Genomic DNA, 22,668 nt, shown 5'->3' with positions numbered 1-22,668 from the left:
CAAACAAAAGAAGCAAAGCCTAAAGGACTTTCTCTCCTAAACAACACAGGAGGTGGCACTAAGAATTTGGCAGAACTATCAGAGTGTGACAAGGCAAACTTTTCTCAGCAACAATTCAGCCCCAAATGATGAATCCCAACTTATGGCTGCAAACCTAAAGTGGGGAAATGGTTTTATGGAGGCCAGACCACCTCTGTGAGCCTTGAATGAAGAATTGAACTTTTAGGAGCCTTGGGACAGAACCATTACCAGGCATCCTCCACCCAATGCAGGATGCACTCACTCAATGGGGCTGGGAGTTAAAAAATAGTTGGGAATCACAAAAAACTTCTATATGCAAAGCCCTGGCATGGCAGTGCCAGCACAAAGCTGCAAATTCACCAAGTTTAGCACTCAGCTCCTGCAGCAGGCTTGGCTCTCTGTGCCTCTGCACCACGCTGCTCCCAGCATGTCTGGTGGAAGGAATATTAAATCTTTTACCAGTAGCACTGAAGCTGTATTTCTGAGTGTGCAACCCTGTCCAAAAGCTGCAGATGTTTAAGCTATTTCCTCCTTGAGTTTGATGGAAATAATAAAAGGTTACTGTTGTCACAGCAAGGAGGTCTGCAGCTGGCCCAGTTTCCTTTCATTACTATCCAAAGTAAACAGATTAAATGGAACTGCTAGGATTACCAAAAGAGGTGCTTTTTTAACATGGATTTCCCCCCAAAAAAATTCTTGTGCTCCCTTTTAGATTCCCAAGAGTCTTGAATTTTCAGGAGTGGTGCCTTGGAAGGGCTCTTTTACTGAAAACCCTTCATCTTCAACTCTTTGTGTCCCTTCTGTTCTTCATGCAGTGACAGGAAAAATGAGATTTTCAGCACTCCCAGCATGAACCAGCAGCTGCTGGCACTGGGACACTGAAATGTTGGAGCCCACCTGGCACCCAGGAGGCTGCAGGGCAGCAGAGCCCAAAAGAGACCAACAGCTGCATCAAAGTTAACTCCTACTCACAGGTTAGTGGTTATCTGCTCATGGGAATTATGAAAGTTATCTGCCACATATGACTGTATTAAAACATTAAAATTACATAAAAATTGGGGGGAAATCTGGGGCTGTGTTCAACAGTGTTCACAGCTTTTCTAACTTCTAAAGCTCTTTTAAATATTTCTGCAGACAAAAGGGAATTTCACAGAGAAAGTGGCAGAGGTTTTTATTCTCTAAATATGAATTGGGGTTAATCCGTACTGCAAAAGGGCAACACACAAAATATTGATCAACTAAAACCAAAGGAGGAAAACCTTTACCCTAAAAATATTCTGACAAACATACAATCACTAGTATCTAATTTGAAAATTATTAGGTTAAAGGGTGCAGCTGTTGTTTCCTGCAGGGAAAGGGCAGCCTCACCACAACCTGCACTTCCAGGGATGTCTCCTCTCCATGGATGGCTTCACAAGGTAAAAAGAACACAGCAGTTCCTCTCTCAGAAGCTCCAGAACTGCTGCATTCTGCTGCTCAATAAAGCCCTAATTGCTGTAATTATCTCTTCACCTGCCTCCTAACACCTTGGCTTTTCCAAGGATGTCCTCTGATCTCAACACTGCACATCCCAGCCAACAGTCCAGTCCAGAGCTACTGGAAAGCAAACTCCTCCCAAAAAATGCATCAGAGGTGTCTCCCCAGCTTCCCAATCTTTGTCTCACTGATAAAATCCACACAATACCAACTGTCCAAGCTGGATTTTAATGGAAAGAGCAAAACCTTGCTTAAATCATTCTGTTTCAGGACTTTGAATATGACTGTGTTCACAGGGGTCTTAGGATGAGGGAAGAGATGAGGATCTGACTCCATGTTTCAGAAGGCTTGATTTAGTATTTTATTATATATATTAAAACTATAATAAAAGAATAAAAAAATATTTCATCAGAAAGCTAGTTAAGAATAGAATAAAAAAGAATGGTAACAAAAGCCTGTGGCTTGGACTCTCTGTGGTTGGCCATTAATTACAAACAACTAACATAGGCCAATCAAAAATCTACCTGTTGCATTCCACAGCAGCAGATAACCATTGTTGACATTTTGCTTTTGAAGCCTCAGCTTCTCAAGAGGAAAAATCCTAAAGAAAAGGCTTTTCATAAAAAATGTTTGTAACAGATGAAGGCAGAGAGCTCCCACCTCCTGCTCTCCCCAGGGCCATGGATTTGATCAGGTCCTGAGGCCCTGGTCACCCATCAGGATACACCTGTACATGGCCCATTTACAGGGCTGTAAATCCCATGAATAAGAGGAGAGTACCAGCCTCAAGTAACCCACAATTGAACATTTAGAAAACATCCTTCTGCTGTATAAAAAAAAATTAGAGGCTTTGATATTGGTGCCAATTAAAACAATTGCATTTACCATTCACCCTTTAATGTCTGCAGAGGGCTTTGGAAGCCCTGTGCTTGTACAAGCAGTGAGGTGCTGCCTGCTTTGCAGAGGTAATGGATAAAAAGCACTGGAAAGATAAAAATCCCACAAGTGATTTATCTGGGGTGAAAATCTAAAGCTGACACTTGAAAGGTCAATGACTTGCCTGGTGACTCCAGACAGTTTGCTTGGCTGACAGGGCAAAATATGAATTGCAACTGTTTGTAGAGGAGTTTCTTTGGGGATCTGAAAACCCAAATAGCTATTTCATCTCCCTTTGACAGAAATGCTGCAGTTACACCTGGGCTGTTGCTGTAGAGGCTGGAACAGAATCCAGCTCACTCTCACGTGGCAGGATTGTCTCTGCACTATTAACTGGAATAAAGATTGCTTTGGTTTCAGTGAAGTGAGCCAGAGCAAAGCATGGTCGTACTGGGAGCCTGAATGCTGCACAAAGGATCAAAACTGCGCTAAATTAATCGCTGTGAAAACAAACTTTTCAAATCAATGGGATGGGAAAAGCTGAGGCCCCACTGGAGATCCTGACAGAGGCTGAGAAGTGGGAACTTCAAAGACTTACTTTGTCTGTATCACTTTTCTCCATCACAATCTCATCTGTCTCTGCCCCAGTTTCATCTTCCAGAAAGGGGTTGGTGGAGGGAGGTGGCACCTCTGGCTTCTTCTGTTGGAAAAGAGGGAGCTCTTCAGAGAACAGCCAGTTTTGTGCCCTCTGGCACACAGCTGCACCCACATTTTGCTTTCCTGAGCCCTTCAAAGCACTGCCCAGCAATTTCCCTTCTCCCAGCAGAGCTGATCAGCTCCTGGCTCCCTCTCCACCCCTCCATGCTGCTTGAATCCTCCTTGGAAGTGTGACATTTTATCCAGTGTGACATTTCCACTCCAAAGTGTGTGGTCTCCACTGGGATAAACCACAACGGCAGCTCCAAAACTCTGCCCTGAAATAAACCCCAAATTGCTGCTCCCACTGTTTGTCCCTCCCCTCAGCCAGCTATTTATAATGGTGGCCTTCATTTTGAGTACAAAACAGAGCAAATGACAGCCAGAGTGTCACAGCCTCTGGACATGTCAGAAAGGGGAAAACACAGGATTTTCTGTCATTTGAAAGCACACCCTTCCCTTCTGCTTTTCTCACAACAACCCAGAGAAGTCAATTTAATTAAAGCTGCAAATTTTCTATGAAACTTGTCAGAATTAATAAAGCTATACTCCTGAGAGATCTAAATTCAGCCAGGAGGAAAACCTCGCAGGACTTCCTCTTTTAATTAGCAAATGACCAGTGGGTCCAGCAGGCTTTCCTTGGAGGCTGAATTTTCACATCCAGGCTGGACAGAGAAGCCAAGCACACATGCTCTGTGTGTGCATCTGGCTGGCAGAGCTCTGGGCTGAGATTCCAGGCAGGAAAAGCTCACAGATGGCTCCAGAGATATTCCCTGAGCTTTTTTCTCTTGGTTCTGCCTTTACAATCTACCAAAAGAGACAAAGCAGAAGCTGCCAATGTCCCTGCAAGCCAGAGTGACCCAACAATGTGGGATTGAAAGCTGGTGCCATGTGGTCAATGTGTGATACCCAGAAATGAGGACAAGAGGGGACTTTAATTTATAATGTGTCACTGACATGTAGAGAACAAACATTACAAGGCATTTAACCACACCATAATCACTCTGTGGCTTCAAACAGCACAGGGCCCCAGGAGAACAAAAAAAGCACACAAGTAGTGCATTCTTTATTCTTGTGAGCCCTGTGCCATCTTCTCTACAGTCTACACAACTAAAAAAATCATTTTTCCAATACAGAAAAAAAAGTGATACTGAGTAGAGTCACACTGAGCATGGGGAGGCTGCAGGTGACACTTTTTGTAGTCTCCACCACCTGAGCTATGTGTGAGGGAGTTTTTTCCTCCTGAGCAAGCTGCTGAGTAAAGAGAGCTCCTCAGAAATGCCCTTACCCCTGTGCCATCAGCAAGGGTGCAGCCTGAGAAGCGCTTGGCCAGGAGCCCCTCAAAGTTGGTTGTTCTCTGAATTGCAAACAGAAGCAATTTCACCTCAATCTCCTTGGCCCTGGTGCGCATGATCTTGGAGAGCTCTGCCCTGCAAGAGAGAGGGGAGATAGAAAAAACAAATGTGGTTTCCTATAAAGGTCTGAAACCCAACACTGGAACTCATTCCGTTCCCCAGAGAGACTTTCATCACAGAATTCAGGCTGATTCCTAAGAGGCTCTCTAACATAAAACTGCTCTGCAGATCCCATTTCAAACACAGCCACGGTTGTTGTGCCTCTGTGGGTAACAGGACCCCATCTCCTGTTGGGGAAGCCCTGAGGGACCAAGCTTGGGAAGCTCAGGGATTCCCACTGGGACCCACAATAAAGCCAATGGTGCTACTGGGACTCCACTGGCACCTCCCTCTGTTCCCTGTCTCTGGCTGGCAAAGATCCTGGTCACCACAGTCAGCTCAGGCTATTCCACTTGGCCTGAAATATTGCTGATTTTTACCCCTGTTACGCTGAAAATTGATTTTCACATCACTTCAATTTCTCATCGTTTCAGCGATGCTTCTCAGCCTTTTCACTCCTCACTTCCTTTTACCCACAGACAATTCCACAGAGACATTTGCACCCTGCCTTCAGACACTGACCTTCATGGCAAGAGCCTAGCCAAACTTTTATTTTCAGGAAGCTGGGAGGCAGCAGGAGCTGCATGGTATCACCAAAGGGGTACTGGGACAGACAAAGGTGATACAGACACTCTATCATCAGAAGGCATCAAAAGGCACTTTATTATCAGAAATTTGCAGGGTTTTTAAAATTATTATTCTATATTATTATTATTATTATTATTATTATTATTATTATTATTATTATTATTATTATTATTATTTTACAGTTTTTATAGAAACAATGGTGGACTTAAGTCCTGATTGCCCTTTAGTGTCACTATAGGATAAGACATGGACTCACTGCTCTTTCTAAGGTAAAAAAGGCACTTTTATTTTTCTGACTCTAATATTTATAGATTTCCAAAAGTGACAGTGGATTGGAGGATGAAAGTGCCACCTCTCCAATGACACTGGACAAACCAACAGTCTATTAAATTTCTCCTCCTCCATAAAAGAATGCAAAACAATGAGTTATTTACATAAAGCGTGTGAGAAAGTTCATTACAAGAATGTAAACATCAGAAAGCTTAAAAAACCTTAAAAAACCAGAGCAACACTATAAGAATCTTTTTTTACACTACTGGTGAACTATGAATAGTATACTCTGGAGAATCATATCTGTAAATAATACAAAGAGAGATAATAATTGTTTTAATTCTCTGAGCTTTCTTACAGAAAACCCTGGGGCAGTTCTGTGTCTCTCTGTTCAGAGATGTGTGATACCCAAGTGGGGCTCACCTGGTGATGTGGCAGAATCCTGGGGCAGTTCTGTGTCTGTTAAAGATGTGTGGTACCCAGGAGGGGCTCACCTGGTGATGTGGCAGAATCCTGGGGCAGTTCTGTGTCTGTCAGAGATGTGTGGTACCCAGGAGGGGCTCACCTGGTGATGTGGCAGAATCCTGGGGCAGTTCTGTGTCTGTCAGAGATGTGTGGTACCCAGGAGAGGCTCACCTGGTGATGTGGCAGAATCCTGGGGCAGTTCTGTGTCTGTCTGTTGATGTGATTACCCAGGTGGGGCTCACCTGGTGATGTGGCAGAATCCTGGGGCAGTTCTGTGTCTGTCAGAGATGTGTGGTACCCAGGTGGGGCTCACCTGGTGATGTGGCAGAATCCTGGGGCAGTTCTGTGTCTGTCAGAGATGTGTGGTACCCAGGAGGGGCTCACCTGGTGATGTGGCAGAAGTCCACGGCGATGCGCTCCGTCATGCACCACTCTGCGGGGAACATGCGCCCGTACTTCTCCTCATAATCCACCAGCTGCCTCTTGATCCAGGCGTAGCGCCGGTCAATCTTGTCCAGCCAGGCCACCTGAACCCCAGGGACAAAGACCTTTTAACACCACCACCAACTTTATCAGCAGCAGTTGCAAATATTCAGAGCTGTGCTGCTGCTGCAGCTCTGCTCTCTTTCAAGCAGAGGTGATTTTACACTGATTAACATCTTGATTGAGGCGTAGCTCTGGTCAGTCTTGTTCAGCCAGGCTACCTGGACCCAGGGACAAAGACTTTTTAACACCACCAACAACTTCAGCAAATATTCAGAGCTGTGCTGCTGCTGCAGCTCTGCTCTCTCTCAATCAGAGGTGATTTTACATTGATTATTTTACATTGATCTTGATCCAGGCATAGCGCTGGTCAATCTTGTCCAGCCAGGCCACCTGAACCCCAGAGAAAATGACTTTTTAGCACCATCAGCATCTTTAGCAAATATTCAGACTTGTGCTGCTGCTGCAGCTCTGCTGTGTCTCATGATTTTATATTGATTAACATCCTCTGAATGCTTTGGATTATTGGTGATATTTTTGCCCGATGTCCGAGAGAAATGATGAGGACTCCATCCTATCAGAATGCTAATTAATTGCTTGATTATACTATATTATTCTGTATTATATTAAATTACATCTAAACTGAATCTGCCAAGCACTCAACTCATCTCCACTGCACACACACCTGGATTCAATTGGGCAGTGAATCAAAACACTCACACAAAAATCCAATCACCAATTCCCTTCAGGTAAACAACCTTCCACAATGCATTCCACTTGTCAACAACACAGGAGCAAATGAGTAAATGAGATAAGAATTGTTTTGATCATTCTTTGCTTCTCTCACTGCTTCTCCCAGGTTCAGAGAATATCAATCCCCCTTGGATGTTAGGAAAAATTTCTTTACTGAAAGGGTTATCGAGCACTGGAACAGGCTGCCCAGGGAATTGGCTGAGTCACATCCCAGGAGGGACTGAAAAGATGTGTGGATGTGGCACTTAGGGACAGGGTTTAGCAGTGGGCTTGGGCAAGGGCTGCAATCAAGGATCTGAAAGGTCTTTTCCAACCTCAATGATTCTGGGATTCTAAGTGCTTAAACACATGCCAGACTGAAAATACTATCTTGTGAGAATTAAGAGAGCAAGTTCTGTTGAAAATGAGGATAACAGTGCTCCTAAATCATGCAGAGATTATTGAAAACTCAATCCAATAATATTTCATTTGATCCCACCCTCTTTGTTTCAGACAGAGAGGTTAAAGTGAGTGGGATGAGAGTGCAGCAATTCCTGGATTCTTACATTCAGCTCACATTTAAATTCCAACTAAAATTCTTACAAGCTGAGCAGGATGGGATTTTTTCCCCTCAATAATTGTGTTTTCTGGTCAGAAAACTTTGATGGAAAAATGTTATTTAAACTTAGAATAGAGAAAGCCTAAACTGCCTATGTCAAACATTTGAATTGATAAAACACATTTTGATCTAAAGGTGATTCTGGTTTGTGTGGGGTTTTTTTCCAAATTCAAGAAGGTTATGGTAAACTTTTACAAAGCTGTTAGTATCAGGATAGTTTAAAAAATAGCTATAAAGATAATCAACTTTCTAGAAATCACTCCCTCTCAGCTTCCTGAGCATTTTGGGGTGTACTTGATTGTTTGGGGGGTGGTGTTGAGTTTTCAATTTTCAGTTTCATTTTTCAACCTTTTGCAGGGTTGAAATAAAACTAACACAAATTTATTTTCTATATGTGGGAGAAAACATTTCTAGTGATGATCTGAGAAACTGAGGTCTAAGGTGGGAGGATCCTGGCAGAGATAACTCCCAACTCATCAGCCACTCCAGATCACACCCAGAATCAGTTTCCAAGCCCTTGGGATAAAAACTTTTCACCACAGGAACCTGTGGAAGTGAGAACTTTGGGAATGCCAGCAGAGCAAAATGTGAAATCCAAATGGAGCTTGCAAAGCTTCCCTTACATCTTGATTTTCCTGGAAAAGGACCAGATACTCGGAGAGGTGTTGTTTAATGAATTTCTTGATGATTTCCTGTTTGATCCTGGGGTCCAGGACGTTGGCTACCAGGCAGGCATCACGTAGGACATTGCTGGGCCCACCAGTCCTCTGTCAAAATAAACAGGAAGAAAATTATTTCAGGTTAAATAAGTTCAATGGGTGATTGTAAATGTATCCAAGTTTATCCTTTCCTACTATTCTCTTTTCTGCTGCTACTCTTTATTTGTGGCTGCATGAAAACTGAGCTGCTTCCATTTCACTGACCATGAAGTTGTTTCATGGTAAAGGCAGAAAATTTAGAAACTTTAAAGAAAAAAAATCAAAAGCTGCTTTGGTGCTGCTTCTCACAAACAGATTTGCCCTTCACAAAGAGTCTTCTCATTTCTGTACTTGTATGAAGAAAACAGCAGAGCTGGTATTTTGAAAGACAGAACTGGTGTTTTCTTGGAAGTAAATTCAAATTCACACCTACTCCCCTTACTGTTTGCAAATGTTTGGATGCACAGTGCTGGGGAAGCACAGTTGGTGCTTTAGCCCCAGCCCAGATTTGTATCTGTGCTGAGCAAACCAGACACAAACTTGGTGGCACTGTGTCAGCAGCCAGCCTGTGCTTGGCTTCCTCTGAACAAAACACTGATTTTTGTGACAAACCAATAGCCAGTGACTGGGTGAGACCCCAAGGAAACCCCAGAGATGAATTTTTGAGCATTCCCTGCCTGGCTGCAGCCCTCTTGCAGGAGCTGGGTGCAGGGTGAAGGGAAGGCTGGCAGAAATCCCCCTCTGCTTTCTAGAGAAACTCCTGAAACAGGCAGAGACCAAACCTAGAGGAAAAATGAGACTAAATCCAACAACCAATCACCCTGAAGAGTTTTCAGTGACACTTTTCAATGGGAGGAAGAGGGGAAGTGAGAACTTTACCTTTGTACCTTGGGAAGGAAAGGCCTCCTCGAAGTCAGCCAGGATCTGCTGCCCCAGCTCGTTCTGTGCTGCCTTCACCCTGAGGGGATACAGGAAAGGCTTTGGGGGGCACCTCAAAAACCTCCCTGCAAGGTGCAGGAAGGTTTGTAAGGGATCAAAAGGATGCTGAAGAGAAAATATCCACACCCAGAAGGTCTTTGTGTCAAAACTGGGAGACTTTTTGCTCCCTGAATGGCAATTCCTGAGCCCTCAGCTGCAGCAGAACATGTTCTGGGTTCTCCTGCCCTGCTGCCATTTAATATTTCGATAAGAGCCACTTAATCAGCTCTTTGAAAGGCCTTTAATGCCAGTGTGATCTACACTGAAATTCATTTCTGTTGCCCACATTTCAACAGAAATATGTTTCCAACATGCAAAAAGCTTCACAATGTCTCAATCTCCACCATGAACCTTTCACAGCTCCAGGTGTGCTGATCCACTTCTAAATGAATACAGCTGGCAGCACTTTTATCCTATAAATTCTCAGTGTCTCAGAGAAGCACAAAAGAGCAAAAGGTATGAAATGAGAGTAGAATAAACCACAACCTTGCTCTTTATTTGGCTGAGAGAATAAAGCTTCCAATTTCCAGAAATAAAAGTCAATACAGCTTAATTGATACTTCTAGGGAAATGGAAATGCCTACACACACTAGAAAGTGCCAAAGCAAACAGTGAGGCACTTCTATCCCTCTGCAGCCCTTGAATTCTTCCATCAGTTTTTATTATACTGGAAAGGTCTGAGCTGATCACTCACACACTGGATTTTTCCACTGAGATTGATACTTTAGCAAGACTGGCGACATTTACTGTTGTGAAAATGTTTGTTCAGACTGTGGGGAGAAGACTTGGGAATTTTTTTTGTGCTTGTTTAAGACTCCTCGACCTTATCAAGGAATGATCTGCTTCTTTAATCTTCCCATTTGAGTTCCATTAGTAGGAAAAACCCACGAGATGATCTGACAATGCTGGATTCTTTCCTGGTGCCAAATGCAGAAAACTCTGGTCCTTTAAAATTGATGGCTGAAATATAAATTTATATCTGTGATTTAACTGGATGTACGACCTGCCTTCCTCAGGATTTATTTATGGGGATTTTGTTGGAAAAGCTTCCTGCCTGCAGTGTCAAAAATAATTCTCACTTAAGCTCTCTGCTTCACAGGAATGTTCAGAGACTCCTCTACTCTTCCAGGTAAAGACATCCAGAAAACAGCTTCATAAGTGGGAAACAAAATGTTGAAATCTAATTCCATTTGTTGAAATAGGAGTGGGGAATTTAATCAGTAAGGAAGAAGTCACAGCTACAGGTTTACTCCTGCCTAAATTCTACAAGAAAGCACTTGTAGCTCATGTGAGAATCACAGAAAGAAATATTTCATTCTTCAGGAAAAGAAATGGGAAAAAAAAAAAAAAAGAAATTTTTTATCTTCTAAATAATCCAGAAACAAGAAGTCACAGAAATTAGTGAGTTTAGTTTGTATGAACAACTGGAAGCTATCAGCAGTGATACTTCTTTCCCTCTGAGTGGCTGTGGGGACCTTTCTGTTTGACAACAGCTGCAGTGCAGCACAGTGGAGGCACTGAAAAGAGCAGCAGCCAGATTCCTCAAGACTCAACACATTTAAAAGAGCCTCTGTCAAACAGTTAAAAGCCCTGTCCACAAGCTTTGTTGGTTTAGGCTCTGATTCAGGAAAGTACTTAAGGATAATCTTAATGGGGATTCTCATATCCTTAAATTAAGAAACTTGCAGGAATGCCTTGCTCCAGTGGGATGTTAAAAATATGTATTTTTTAAAAATAGGTCCTGCATAAAAATCTCTCAAAAGCAGGCAGGGAGAACAAGTTTGAATCTCTTTTTTTTTTTTTTTCCTTCATATTTTCTAAGAGAGGGACAGAGCAGAACCAAAGTTGAGGTGTGGGCAAGGACAGGGAGCCCCAGTGCCCTCCCAGTAAAATTCACTTTTTATACAACCACACACACAGAGAAACACTCAATTATTTTCTCGATTATGAACACGCAGCCAGAAGCAAGAAAACCTTTCTGCCACCTCTTTAGAGCTCACCTGCCTTAGGCAGAGCACAAGGGGGGCACCTGCTTCAGCCACTGGAGATTATTGCTCCTGTGGAAAGCTGTCAGCAATAATTCAGAATATTCTCCATGCAGTGGAAAGTGCAGCCATAAAAGCCTGGACATTCAACCCTGCACCAGGTGAGCTGGCTCAGCAAGCCCAGATAAGAGATTTAGGATCCCTCAGAGCCTCAGTGGGTTTGCTAAGGGTCTCTTTCCCTGGGTAGGTTCCCCCAGAACCTGGGATACCCCAGCAGCCATCCCACACAGCAGGGAATTGCCTTTTCCTGGGGCTGCCAAACCCTCTGGTTATCCAGCTATTAATGATTTCTGTTCCTCTGACTTCTGTTTTATTATTAGTGGCTTTTGTTCTCTGTTTCCCCTGCCTTTAAAAAATAAAAACAACAAAAGCCACTGCTATGTTTCAAATGACATTCAATTACTGGAAACCACAATTCCTTTAGCCAAAGCTACCAGAAATCTTAAACCAAGCCTGGCAGCTTGCTGAGATAAAAAGAGGCTGAGCCAGCCTGTTTTCCTGTGGCAAACTTATAGTTATCTTTCCCCTAAATACTTTCCAGGCTTTTTTCCACTATCTGCTAGGCTTGCAAGACCATTTTTTCTGGGTGGGTTTGGGACCACTAATTGTACCTCCCTCCAAACTCAGAAAACAGCAGAGCATTAAGAGATAAGAAAATATTCCTGTTTACTACAACAGCTACCAATGCACTGCCTTAGAAATTGCTTTAGGAACACTCTTAGGAAAATATTTACATTTGGCTCTGAACTGTGACATTTTTACATCAATACTCAACAGGAACAGCACAAGAAGCCAACTAATTGAGAGTTCAGTCCAGGTTTCCAATGAATCCTTACAGTGGGATTTTGGCTTGGTTGTTTTCAAAGGGACAGAACAGGTGGAAAACAACATTAAAAACACATCATTGCTTCTCACAGCATCCAGGAGCAGCAGCCTAAATTGGATACCCCATGACAAAGAGCACATCCAACAGCACCAAGCAGGCACTTCTCCTTCCCATGGTTTCCCATTCATACTTGGCTTCACTCCATTCACACCAGGAAAAAAGAGGCTTTTTATTTCAGAAAGCAACAGAATCTGCTCCTTGAGCAGTGCATATAAAGGGGTTATTGTATATAACAGACACTGGTTATGTCACAGGTCTGTGCCAACATCTACTAAAGCGTTTCTTGCCTTCCCCACCATCCTAGAGGCTTCACTTGTACCATTAAAACAAATCCATGAGATATCAAACCCCAGCAATTTCACAGTCTAAAAATACCCCTGCAACAAGCCAGGCAAACTTCCTCTGATGTTTCATGAATCACAAAAGGATTTCCAAGCAAAAGAGAGAGAAAAGTCAACTCCAAACCAGGCCCTAACACACAGCCACGGAGTCAAACTCCAAAAGCAGAATGATGGTGCCGTGGACCTCCCTGCAGGAATTTTCTGCCTGGATGTGGAAAATCAAGTTAATTTATTTTTATATCATCCTTTAGGATCATTCCAGTGGAGACAGCAGGCTGAGTAAAATTTAATTCTCAGCATTTCATGACCCAGCGTTCGTGCAGGATTTGCTACAAACCAAGAACAGGCTGTGCAACTTCACAGATGCAACATGTAAAAAACCTGTATCTTCCTAAATTGTGTGCTCCTCAAGCACATTAAAAAAACCAGAAAGGATTATTGGAAATATTTAACCCCCAATTTACACATGGTACAAGCTGCAAGTTTTCCTTCAACCCAGGCAAACTTCCTCTGATGTTTCATGAATCACAAAAGGATTCCCAAGCAAAAAAGAGAGAGAAAAATCAACTCCAAACCAGACCCTGACACACAGCCACGGAGTCAAACTCCAAAAGCAGAATGATGGTGCCGTGGACCTCCCTGCAGGAATTTTCTGCCTGGATGTGGAGCAGTGAGGAGCCCCCAGAGCAGCTCCTTCCACCCCACAGCAGCCTCCTCTATCACTACCAGATGGTGCAGCTCTCCCTGTATAAACACTGGGAGGAAAACCCTGCCGAGGCAATGCTAAAAATAGGAGGAACAGACTTTCTTGAGCTTTTCAGATCCTTATCTTGAAGGGAGAATAAAACAAAAGAAGTTTTCCTCCATGTCCTTGCCAGTCTTGCTGGCGTGACTCGAAACCACCCTGACTTTTAGCAGGAGCCTGAATTGGTTTCTGTAACAATCAGCAAACTACAAAAGTATTAAATAATCATCCAGCAGAAAGGGAAAACCAGCCAGAATTCTAGAGCAAGGCTTAAATTATATTTGGCCTTTAAATGGCCAATGACAGCAGGTTTCTGCCCAAAGGGCATTACCACTGCAAGCAATCTCTGAGCACAAGGTTGGAATAGACAACAGCCTCAGCTCAGAAAAGCACTGACATATGTTTACATTTCCTTGATGTTCATGTTCATTTAAGCAAATGCTTATGGTCAGATGCTTTGTTAAACAAGGCCCCATCCCTTCTCTAGATTTAGAGTGGATTTTTCTTCTGCTCTGCTTCATGGATTCCATCTGTGTTTTCTGGAAGAGGTGTCTGTGCCATAAAGAAAGTCCAACAGATTTACATGAAAACATTACAAACAAATCATTCAAACTCTGTTTCCATCACTAAACAACACAGGGAGCCAGCTGCTGTCTTAGCAAAGAGAGGCACCACAAAAAATTAATGACTGTGCCTGGGAGACTCCTTTGAGTACCCCAGTAATGATCAAAGTCACCTCAGGCAGGCACAGCACTGTCCCCCAGAACAGGGATGACCTTGTTCTCTCAAATCCCAGCTGTCACATCCCAAATGAAGCCAAGACTGAGGAGAAATGGTGGCTTAGTGGCCACTGAGCCTTCACCTGCTACTGCTGAGGGTGGTGGGGACTCACACCAAACCTCACCAAATTATTGTAACTCCAGAAAAATCAAAGCTTCACCTCCTTGAGATTCTGAACCTGCCTAAGACATTTCCTACCCCTCTTCCCCAGCAGGAAAGGGAATGCTCAGGGTTTGAACCTTTTACCTTTCAGAGAGCTGTCGAATCTGAGGGATCCCCATGTATTTGTTGAAGTGCTCCAACACATTCACCACGCCTTGCAGAAGGTTGGCAACCTCCCCATATTGTCTCCTCCTGGTCATAGCCCTGCAGAGGAAATTAAAGATTTACAAAGGCAGATTCAATGAAAGTCCTGGGGGGTAATTCCACAGGTTACTTCATCCCCACTGGGTCACACTGGTCCCTACTGACATTTATTTTTCTAAAACACGCAGCTCTTCATTAACATTCCAACGCTGCATTAAAATTTCACTTAAGCGACGCTAAAATAAACCAATCTGGCACAAATCTAACAATGCCTCAAAAAAAACCATAAATGTCAAAGCAACACTTGGCAAGGAACATGTAAACTACTGAGTGCATCCACTTCCCAGTATGGGTCTGGAGGCAGTAAATGTTATTTCACTGTAATGACCTGAGTGAAGCCATTCGTCATCACACACAAAGTGTGAGTTAAAGCTCCTCTGGAGGAGAAGGATGCTGAAAAGCCATTAGCCTTGACTTCTCTGTTTAATAACTTTCACAGGGAACTGACAGGGAAAAAAAAAGAAAATCAAGTTAATTTATTTTTATATCATCCTTTAGGATCATTCCAGTGGAGACAGCAGGCTGAGTAAAATTTAATTCTCAGCATTTCACGACCCGGCGTTCGTGCAGGATTTGCTACAAACCAAGAACAGGCTGTGCAACTTCACAGATGCAACATGTAAAAAACCTGTATTTTCCTAAATTGTGTGCTCCTCAAGCACATTAAAAAAACCAAAAAGGATTATTGGAAATATTTAACCCCCAATTTACACATGGTACAAGCTGCAAGGTTTCCTTAAACTCATAAAAATTAGAGTTGACCTTTACCAAAACTCATTGCAGTTTTAGATACAAGAGTGACAAAAATCCTCCCAAGAGTACATCCCTAATGAGGATTCCTTACTGAAGCCATACTCATTCCTCATCACCAAAAAGCAACAGAGAAATACAAGCAATCAATGCTGCAAATTATTAAACACAACAACCCAGGCTGGGGGTCACTCAGAGCAACACAGACCTGCCAGCAGAAATCCAGACCTGGGAGCAAAATTCCCTCAGAGAAACCAGGCAGGCTGTGCCAAACCCACTGAGAACACTGCACAAACATCACACCAAGAATTCCCAGACTTACTCCAGAGAATCCACCCCCCCTGCCAGCATGTGCAGGTGGTTGAGGGTGGTGATGGAGGTGGTCAGGTGACGCTTGGCGTGGTCCAGCTGCTTGATGTCCCTGGTGATTTCCTTCACCTGTGGAATGAAAAAGGATTCTGGTTCAATATCAAGCCCCAGCAATGGAATTTTCAGGAGATAAGAAGGCACTCTCTCCTCTTTGGGACCGTCAGATCAGCAGCCCTGTGGACACCACAGGTTCAACACAGGAAATTCCCAACCAGCCAGCACCAAGGACAAAAATGTCACTTGCCAGGAAAAGTCAGTGTCCCCTCCCTTTCAAAGGCCAGAAAGAAAGTGCTGCTCACCATTTGTTCAGATTTTTCAGCCTTGTCTTTAATATCCTTAATTTTACCAAAGAGCTGTTGAATGGCTTTCTGGGCTTCTTCCAGGGCCTGGAAAAGAAACAAGGTCAGAGAGGAAAGAAAATCTGCATTCAGTTTTCACCTTTCTAAGAAATACACAGTTGCTCTTGACACTCCCTGGGGCTGGGGCACTGGAGGGGAGCAGCTTTCTTACAAAGAAAATAAATACCAGCAGCACAACAAAAGTCAATATACCACGTTGGAATATTGAACCTGAGTGGGCCAGGGTTTCAGTATCCACTTTACAATAATGATTTGGCAAAATTTCATCTAGATATTTTATGAAAGCAGCTCTTAAGGGTTGCTGGAATATATTTTGACTAATTCCATACTAAGTGTGGAAAAATAGGTAGAACTTACTCCTGATCAACAGATATTTAGAGCAGAAAAATGAAACCTCCACAAGACCTCTATGCTCATCATTAATTATAAATAAAAAACACACATATAGAACACTGAGTGCTTGCCCAAACCCCTTGCTGAATTAACAGGACATTATCCTGGTGGAAAACATGAGGCTGATTCCTTTGGAATGGGCACCTCAGCCTCCCACACACCTGCAGCAGGAATGGCTCTTCCTAAGCACAGGTAAAGAGGTGGAGCCCAGGAAATGGCTCTCACCATTTGATAGGATTAAAAAACATTTTTAATATTTAAAATAGGATTTAAGTGCTATTTTCTTGGGGCACCTGGTCCCTTTTATTTACTCAGCCATGGCAGAGCAGTGTGAAGCACACGTGGATGCAGTGAAGGAAGCCACATGTCCAAAATCCAAAATCCAAAAACACATGGCCAAAATCTGCCTTCTGCAGTAATTCTACACGTTCTGCCTGCCCAGCCTGATAACATTTCCAGCTCCACTTTGTTCCCTGCTGTTCAGTGGGCTTCTATCCCTCTGCTTTTATATCCAGTCCCATGACCAAGGTTACAGCACAAGCTACAAGTTCCTTCAGCAAATAAATTTAACACATCTTCATTTGGAAGTGGATGAGGAAACTATCTGCCAGGAGCTTTTGCTGGAATATAGCTGGGTTATAATAAAAGTAGAAAAAGCTGGAGATGGTTTATAATTCATTTTCCAGAGTGGGGGGGGGGGGGGAAGGAAAGTCTCCTCTGAAAAATGTTCTGAATCATGTGAAAGTTAACACTTTATGCATTGGTGTCACAGATTTTCACAGAGGGACATGAAAACACAAAAATGTGTGAGGGCTGAACAGTCCCCAGCAGCCTCTCCAATTCTTCTGAGAATTCAATTTTCTCCTCCATTTAAAGGCTTGTGGATTAAGTGCAAAGCAAAGGAGCAAAGAATGCTCTTTTCAACGTATTTAGCTCTGTCTCTGTGCTCAGGTCTGCAGTACATTACTCTGTAATTAATAATTAATAATTAATAATTAAATTATTAAGCAAGCAGCAACTGTTTTGTATGGTCTGAGCTTTGGATAGGTCTGGATAAAATTCAAGATTCAGCCTGAAATTCTTCACGGATGCCAACTGCTGTCTCCCTTTGCTTCAGCACTAACAGAAAATGCTGATTTTTCTGCACAGTCCCAGAAATTCAGAGCTTCTTCAAAAGAACCTATTTCTCTAATGGTGATATTTAATAATTGTGATAAAAGACAGTTAAAAGAAATCAATTAAACTTTTTTTTTGCTGTACACTCTAACCATAGCATCTGAGAGTAAAATACTGAGTGTAGAAGAAACAAATAAAGAAAATTAACCAATAATAAAGAAAATTAACCAACAAAAAAAATTAACCAATAAACAAATAAAGAAAATTAACCACTAATGAAAGAAAACCATCACCTTCCCAATTACTATAAAGACAGATTAAAGCAAATAGAAAAACAAATTTCAAATATAAGAAAACACCTCATCTTTAATAAATAGTGTTATTAGGGGATAAGAAAACAACATCTGGGGCATGAAATTAGGTCTAATTGCTCAAGGTGCAATACAGAAGTTTATTAATGTAACAAATGACTGCTCTTTCAGCTGTAAAAAGAGAGGGGAAACCACAGAATCCAAAAAATGCATTTCCCTTCACACTCTGCTCCTGCTACAAGGGTGAATCATGAATTTTAAAAGCATTTTCTTCCTGCTTTTGTTACTATTTTATTAATAGGTTTCTTTTGGACAGAAATTCTAGGGAAAAACAGTATCAAGAGGCCAGGAATTGCTTTTATTGCCATGATGGATGAGAGGCAGTGCTCTCCCAGCTGTGCCCCAGCACTTTGCCTCACTCATTTATTGCTTTCCTCATCAGTGCAACTGGGAAACATGGAAATGCACACACACCCCAAACAGCAACCAGGAGTGAAGTTATTGCATTTCCTGCAGTTCATTCTGGGGGCAGAGGAGCAGGAAGAAATAAAGAGGCTGGAGACATCATCTGTTGTGGTTGTACGAAACGAGGATGTTGAAAACAAGGTTGTGACACACTGGAAAAACACCATATGACTTCAATCAACAGCTGAGCCTGCAAGCTACAATTAACCCATCAGAATTATTTATTCAACTTTGTGTAACCTCTGAGTGCCAGCACCAGCTGAGAATCATGGTGGGGATGGAGAGGGCTGGGCTGGGAGGCAGAGAAAGCAAGGTCCAAACTTCTTCCCTAAGGTTTGCCCCATGCTTCCCAACTGCTCTGAGCAGTGTAAATTTAGCAAAGACCAGCTAAATTAGTAAATTTGGCAGGACCAGTTGAATTATTTATTCTATTTTGTGCAACCTCTAAGTGCCATGAGAATCATGGTGGGGATGGAGAGGGCTGGGCTGGGAGGCAGAGCCAGCAGTGTCCGAGGTTTTTCCCTAATGTTTGACCAAGGCTTCCCAACTGCTCTGAGCAATGTAAATTTAGAAAAACCCACTAAATTTGTAAATTTGGCAGGAGCAGCCTTGGGGGGAGTGGCTCCAGGCACAGAGTGCTTGGTACAAGCCAGGGATCACATTCCTCCTCTGTGGTTTAGTGTCTGACACATCCTGGGTGCAGGAGGGAAGGAGGAGATGTGGCCTGTCCTGCTTCCAGAAGTGAGTCCCCAGAATAATTCATGGATAGGAACACACCAAGGTGTTAAACTCCCCAGTTTAAGGCCACTGTGCTTTTTCAGCCATCCCTGCTTTTCAGGCAGGATTGACGCAGTGGGAGCTGCTGTGCTCACACCACACACAGCAGGTGGAAAAACTCCACCCCAGCTCACAGCCTGAGCCCAGGTAAGCTGGGCAGCCAGTGAGCAGCTCTGCTGTTTGCCAAATTCTCCAAAGCTGGAGGGAAAAACACAGCCCATGAATCAGCCACAGCTCTGCAACCTCCTTCACCTTGAGATGCGACAGCAAAAGACTCCAAAGGCAGCGGTGTAAAACAATGGGGAGCAGAGGTAAACCATGAATCACTGGGAGACTGCCTCAAAAATTGCTTTCCTTGGCATTGTCCCAAGCAGCTCCTGAGGTCAGACCACACATCATTCCTTGTGTCACCCCCTCACACCAGATCTTCCAAGCAGCAAAAGGAGAGAAGAAAATAACCCAAGCGAGAGGTGGGACCAGACTGTGACATGTTTGTTAAATTTGGAAGTGATGCATTCTTTAAAAGGTTATGTTCCAGTGACTTACAGTACCAGGCTGACAAAAAACAGTGTTAGCAACAATAACTGCAGCCAAAACAAACCAGCCCAGTGAATTACAGCCAGTCTCTCCAAATCCCTGCAGTGCTGCAGATGGACACAGCCTCCTCCTCCAGCCAGGTACAGAGCTGTCACATCACCCCATCAACCAGCAGCTCATTAGTGGGTGTGTTAATTTCCAAATACCTCTTTATGCATCCCATCAGGAATCTTGTGCAAGAAAATACCTTCAGTACCAGGAAATATGCAAATAGGAATTAAGAGGCCTGTGTGTTACTAGAAGATGTCATTGAAGTGGGAGAAAAAGCAAATTTTCAGATGGGGTTCCCTTGCTTGGGGATTAACTGAACTAACACTGGGGATTTTTTTTTTTCCCAGTAATGGTTAAAATACCTCCATGGTTTCTATTTGCTTGCTGGTGTTGTGCTAGAAACATGTTATTTTTATTTGATTCTAGCCAATATATAGTTCAATTGAATGTTGTTATTCACATCAGAAAGCTGCCCTCTACCAAGTGTTTTATAGACACTTGACATCTGCCAAATTCACAGCATCCAAATGCATTTTTAATGTTACAAATAGGGCTGTGGTCATGATGCTGAGAATTTAATGCTCCTGGCCTGGTCCCTGCTCTTGAATTCTGAGTGTTAATGCTTCTTTCATTTGCTACCACACTTCCAGCCCAGATCAATGAACATCTAGACCACGACTAAAAATAAAGTTCCCATCCCCAAATTCTCCGAGGAGCCTCAGCTGTGGAGATTTCAAAGCAACCCTCTCACACTGGAACCAGCCTCACATTTTCTGCTGCTGAAACCTCACACAAACGAGTCCCTCCAGACTGGGGAAGGGTGGAAATTTTACTTTGATTCTCAGACTGATTTCATTCGAGAGAAAACCCTCAAGTTTTAACCACTGCAAGCTGAAGCCTGGGCTCGTCTCAGCACAGGACAGTGCCCAGCTGACTTCCCTGAGCAGGCAAACCTGAAGGGCTCATCACCCTGGGGCTTGATTTGAGCACATTTCCACCCTGGCAGGTCAGCAAATAGAACATAACTACCACAATTGTCACTGAAGAAGAGAGTTCTGTGTCATCAGCTCCAATCCCAACCACTCAGGCTGCACAGGACACTTTCCATCAGCACATTACATCCAACGCTGCACAAAGCTTAAAATTGCTGGAGCTGCCCCTTCACTTAACCCCAAATCACGCTGAGAAATCAAACCCCACGTTCTCCACAGCTGCACAAACACTGACAGACACAGGGGGTGAAGTGACAGCTGACTTCCAGGTAGTTCTGGCCAAAACCTTGCAGATTCATCATTACCTCATGGTAATATTTAAAATGAGAACTGAAAATAAAAAGGTTAAAAAATAAAAATTTAAAAATAAAAAAAGAAAGGTTGATGCTAGTGGTGCAGCTTTAGAATTTGGGGGATGGCAAGGATTTGGGAAGAAATGGTTTTACACCTGAGCACTGGGGGCTTCTTGGCCCAATATAGCATAAATGCTATAAATGTATTATATAAATACAGTATAGTATTATATAAACACCATAAAATACTAAAAATGTATTATTAATGCTATATACGTACTTTTAAGTATTTATAAAAATATATATAACCTCATGGCAGGTTACTGCAGCTTCACCATCACCTCATGGTGGGTTACTACAGCTTCACCATCACCTCATGGTAATATTTATAATGAGAATTGAAAATAAAAGGGTTAAAAAATAAAAATTTAAAAATAAAAAAGAAAGGTTGATGCTAGTGGTGCAGCTTTAGAATTTGGGGGATGGCAAGGATTTGGGAAGAAACAGTTTTACACCCGAGCACTGGGGGCTTCTTGGCCCAATATAGTATAAATAATATAAAAATATTACATAAATACTATAAAATACTAAAAATGTATTATAAATACTATAAATGTACTTATAAGTATTTATAAAAACATATATAACCTTTTGGAGGGTTACTACAGCTTCACCATGACCTCATGCAGGGTTACTACAGCTTTACCATCACCTCATGGAGGGTTACTACAGCTTTACCATCACCTCATGGCAGGTTACTACAGCTTCCTCACGTGGCAGGTGAGCAGCCACAGCCTTGCCCACACCCAAAATTAAACACTATTATCATGCAGAAAATCTCTGCAGCCACTCATTATTCTCCTTATCTGCGTCAGGATAGCCAAGGTGAGGCTCTGCCCTCCTGTTGGTGTTGACACCCTGATTGCAGGGTTTGCTGCACCTCCCTGTGCCCAGCACACACCTTGGAGAACCCAGGGACCCTGGAAATGCTCCTCACCCTCCCTCCATCCTGGGCTTGATCGGAGGGAAAACACTCTCAATTTATTTGGGAAGGCTGTAAATGACTGAGGGGCTCCAGCTGATTTGTGTGCTGAGGTGTTTGCACACTGCAATTGGTGATATTTGTAATTTCAGAGCCACATCTGAAATATCAGAGCCACATCTGCAATTTCAGAGCCACATCTGCAATTTCAGAGCCACATCTGCAATTTCAGAGCCACATCTGCAACATCAGAGCCACATTTCAGAGCCACATCTGAAATATCAGAGCCACATCTGCAATTTCAGTCACATTTCAGAGCCACATCTGAAACATCAGAGCCACATCTGCAACTTCAGAGCCACATTTCAGAGCCACATCTGCAATTTCAGAGCCACATCTGAAATATCAGAGCCACATCTGAAACATCAGAGCCACATCTGAAACATCAGAGCCACATCTGCAATTCCAGAGCTTGACTTCCATGGGGGGTAAGTTTAGCAACCACTCAGGTTACATCAGGTTTTGCAAGATGAATTTTTATCCAGGTTCATGTGCTGGTTTGGGTTGGGAAAGAGCTAATTTTCTAATTTTCATCACAAGTATGGGGCTCTTTCTCTGCCCCAGTCAAAACCAGCACAGGTGAAGAGTTTAAAAGCAAATAGAAATGGGGGGAAAGGACAGGCACACCAGGAACTCTGCAAGGAGGGATTTCCAAGTGGAATTCCTGTCAGTTTACCTGCCATAAGCACGGATG

At 43.0% G+C, this 22,668-nt stretch overlaps 1 protein-coding gene across 2 annotated transcripts in view; it reads right to left on the bottom strand.

Moving 5' to 3' along the window:
* The window catches only part of VPS53 (VPS53 subunit of GARP complex), a 64,212-nt gene that overhangs the window by 29,510 nt on the left and 12,034 nt on the right, over positions 1–22,668 (bottom strand). For both annotated transcript variants that reach the window (XM_059487040.1, XM_059487041.1), the window contains exons 5-12: positions 15,938–16,024; positions 15,592–15,707; positions 14,400–14,519; positions 9,258–9,336; positions 8,304–8,447; positions 6,231–6,373; positions 4,358–4,499; positions 2,972–3,073 (exon numbers count right to left, since the gene is read on the bottom strand). In XM_059487040.1, coding sequence (XP_059343023.1) covers positions 2,972–3,073; positions 4,358–4,499; positions 6,231–6,373; positions 8,304–8,447; positions 9,258–9,336; positions 14,400–14,519; positions 15,592–15,707; positions 15,938–16,024 — 933 coding nt within the window. The remainder of the gene's footprint in view (positions 1–2,971; positions 3,074–4,357; positions 4,500–6,230; positions 6,374–8,303; positions 8,448–9,257; positions 9,337–14,399; positions 14,520–15,591; positions 15,708–15,937; positions 16,025–22,668) is intronic.

The sequence above is a fragment of the Ammospiza nelsoni genome, chromosome 21 (assembly GCF_027579445.1).
Source record: "Ammospiza nelsoni isolate bAmmNel1 chromosome 21, bAmmNel1.pri, whole genome shotgun sequence".
Taxonomy (NCBI): domain Eukaryota; kingdom Metazoa; phylum Chordata; class Aves; order Passeriformes; family Passerellidae; genus Ammospiza; species Ammospiza nelsoni.
Note: the sequence above shows the minus strand (reverse complement) of the source record. Positions and strands in the feature narration are given on the sequence as shown.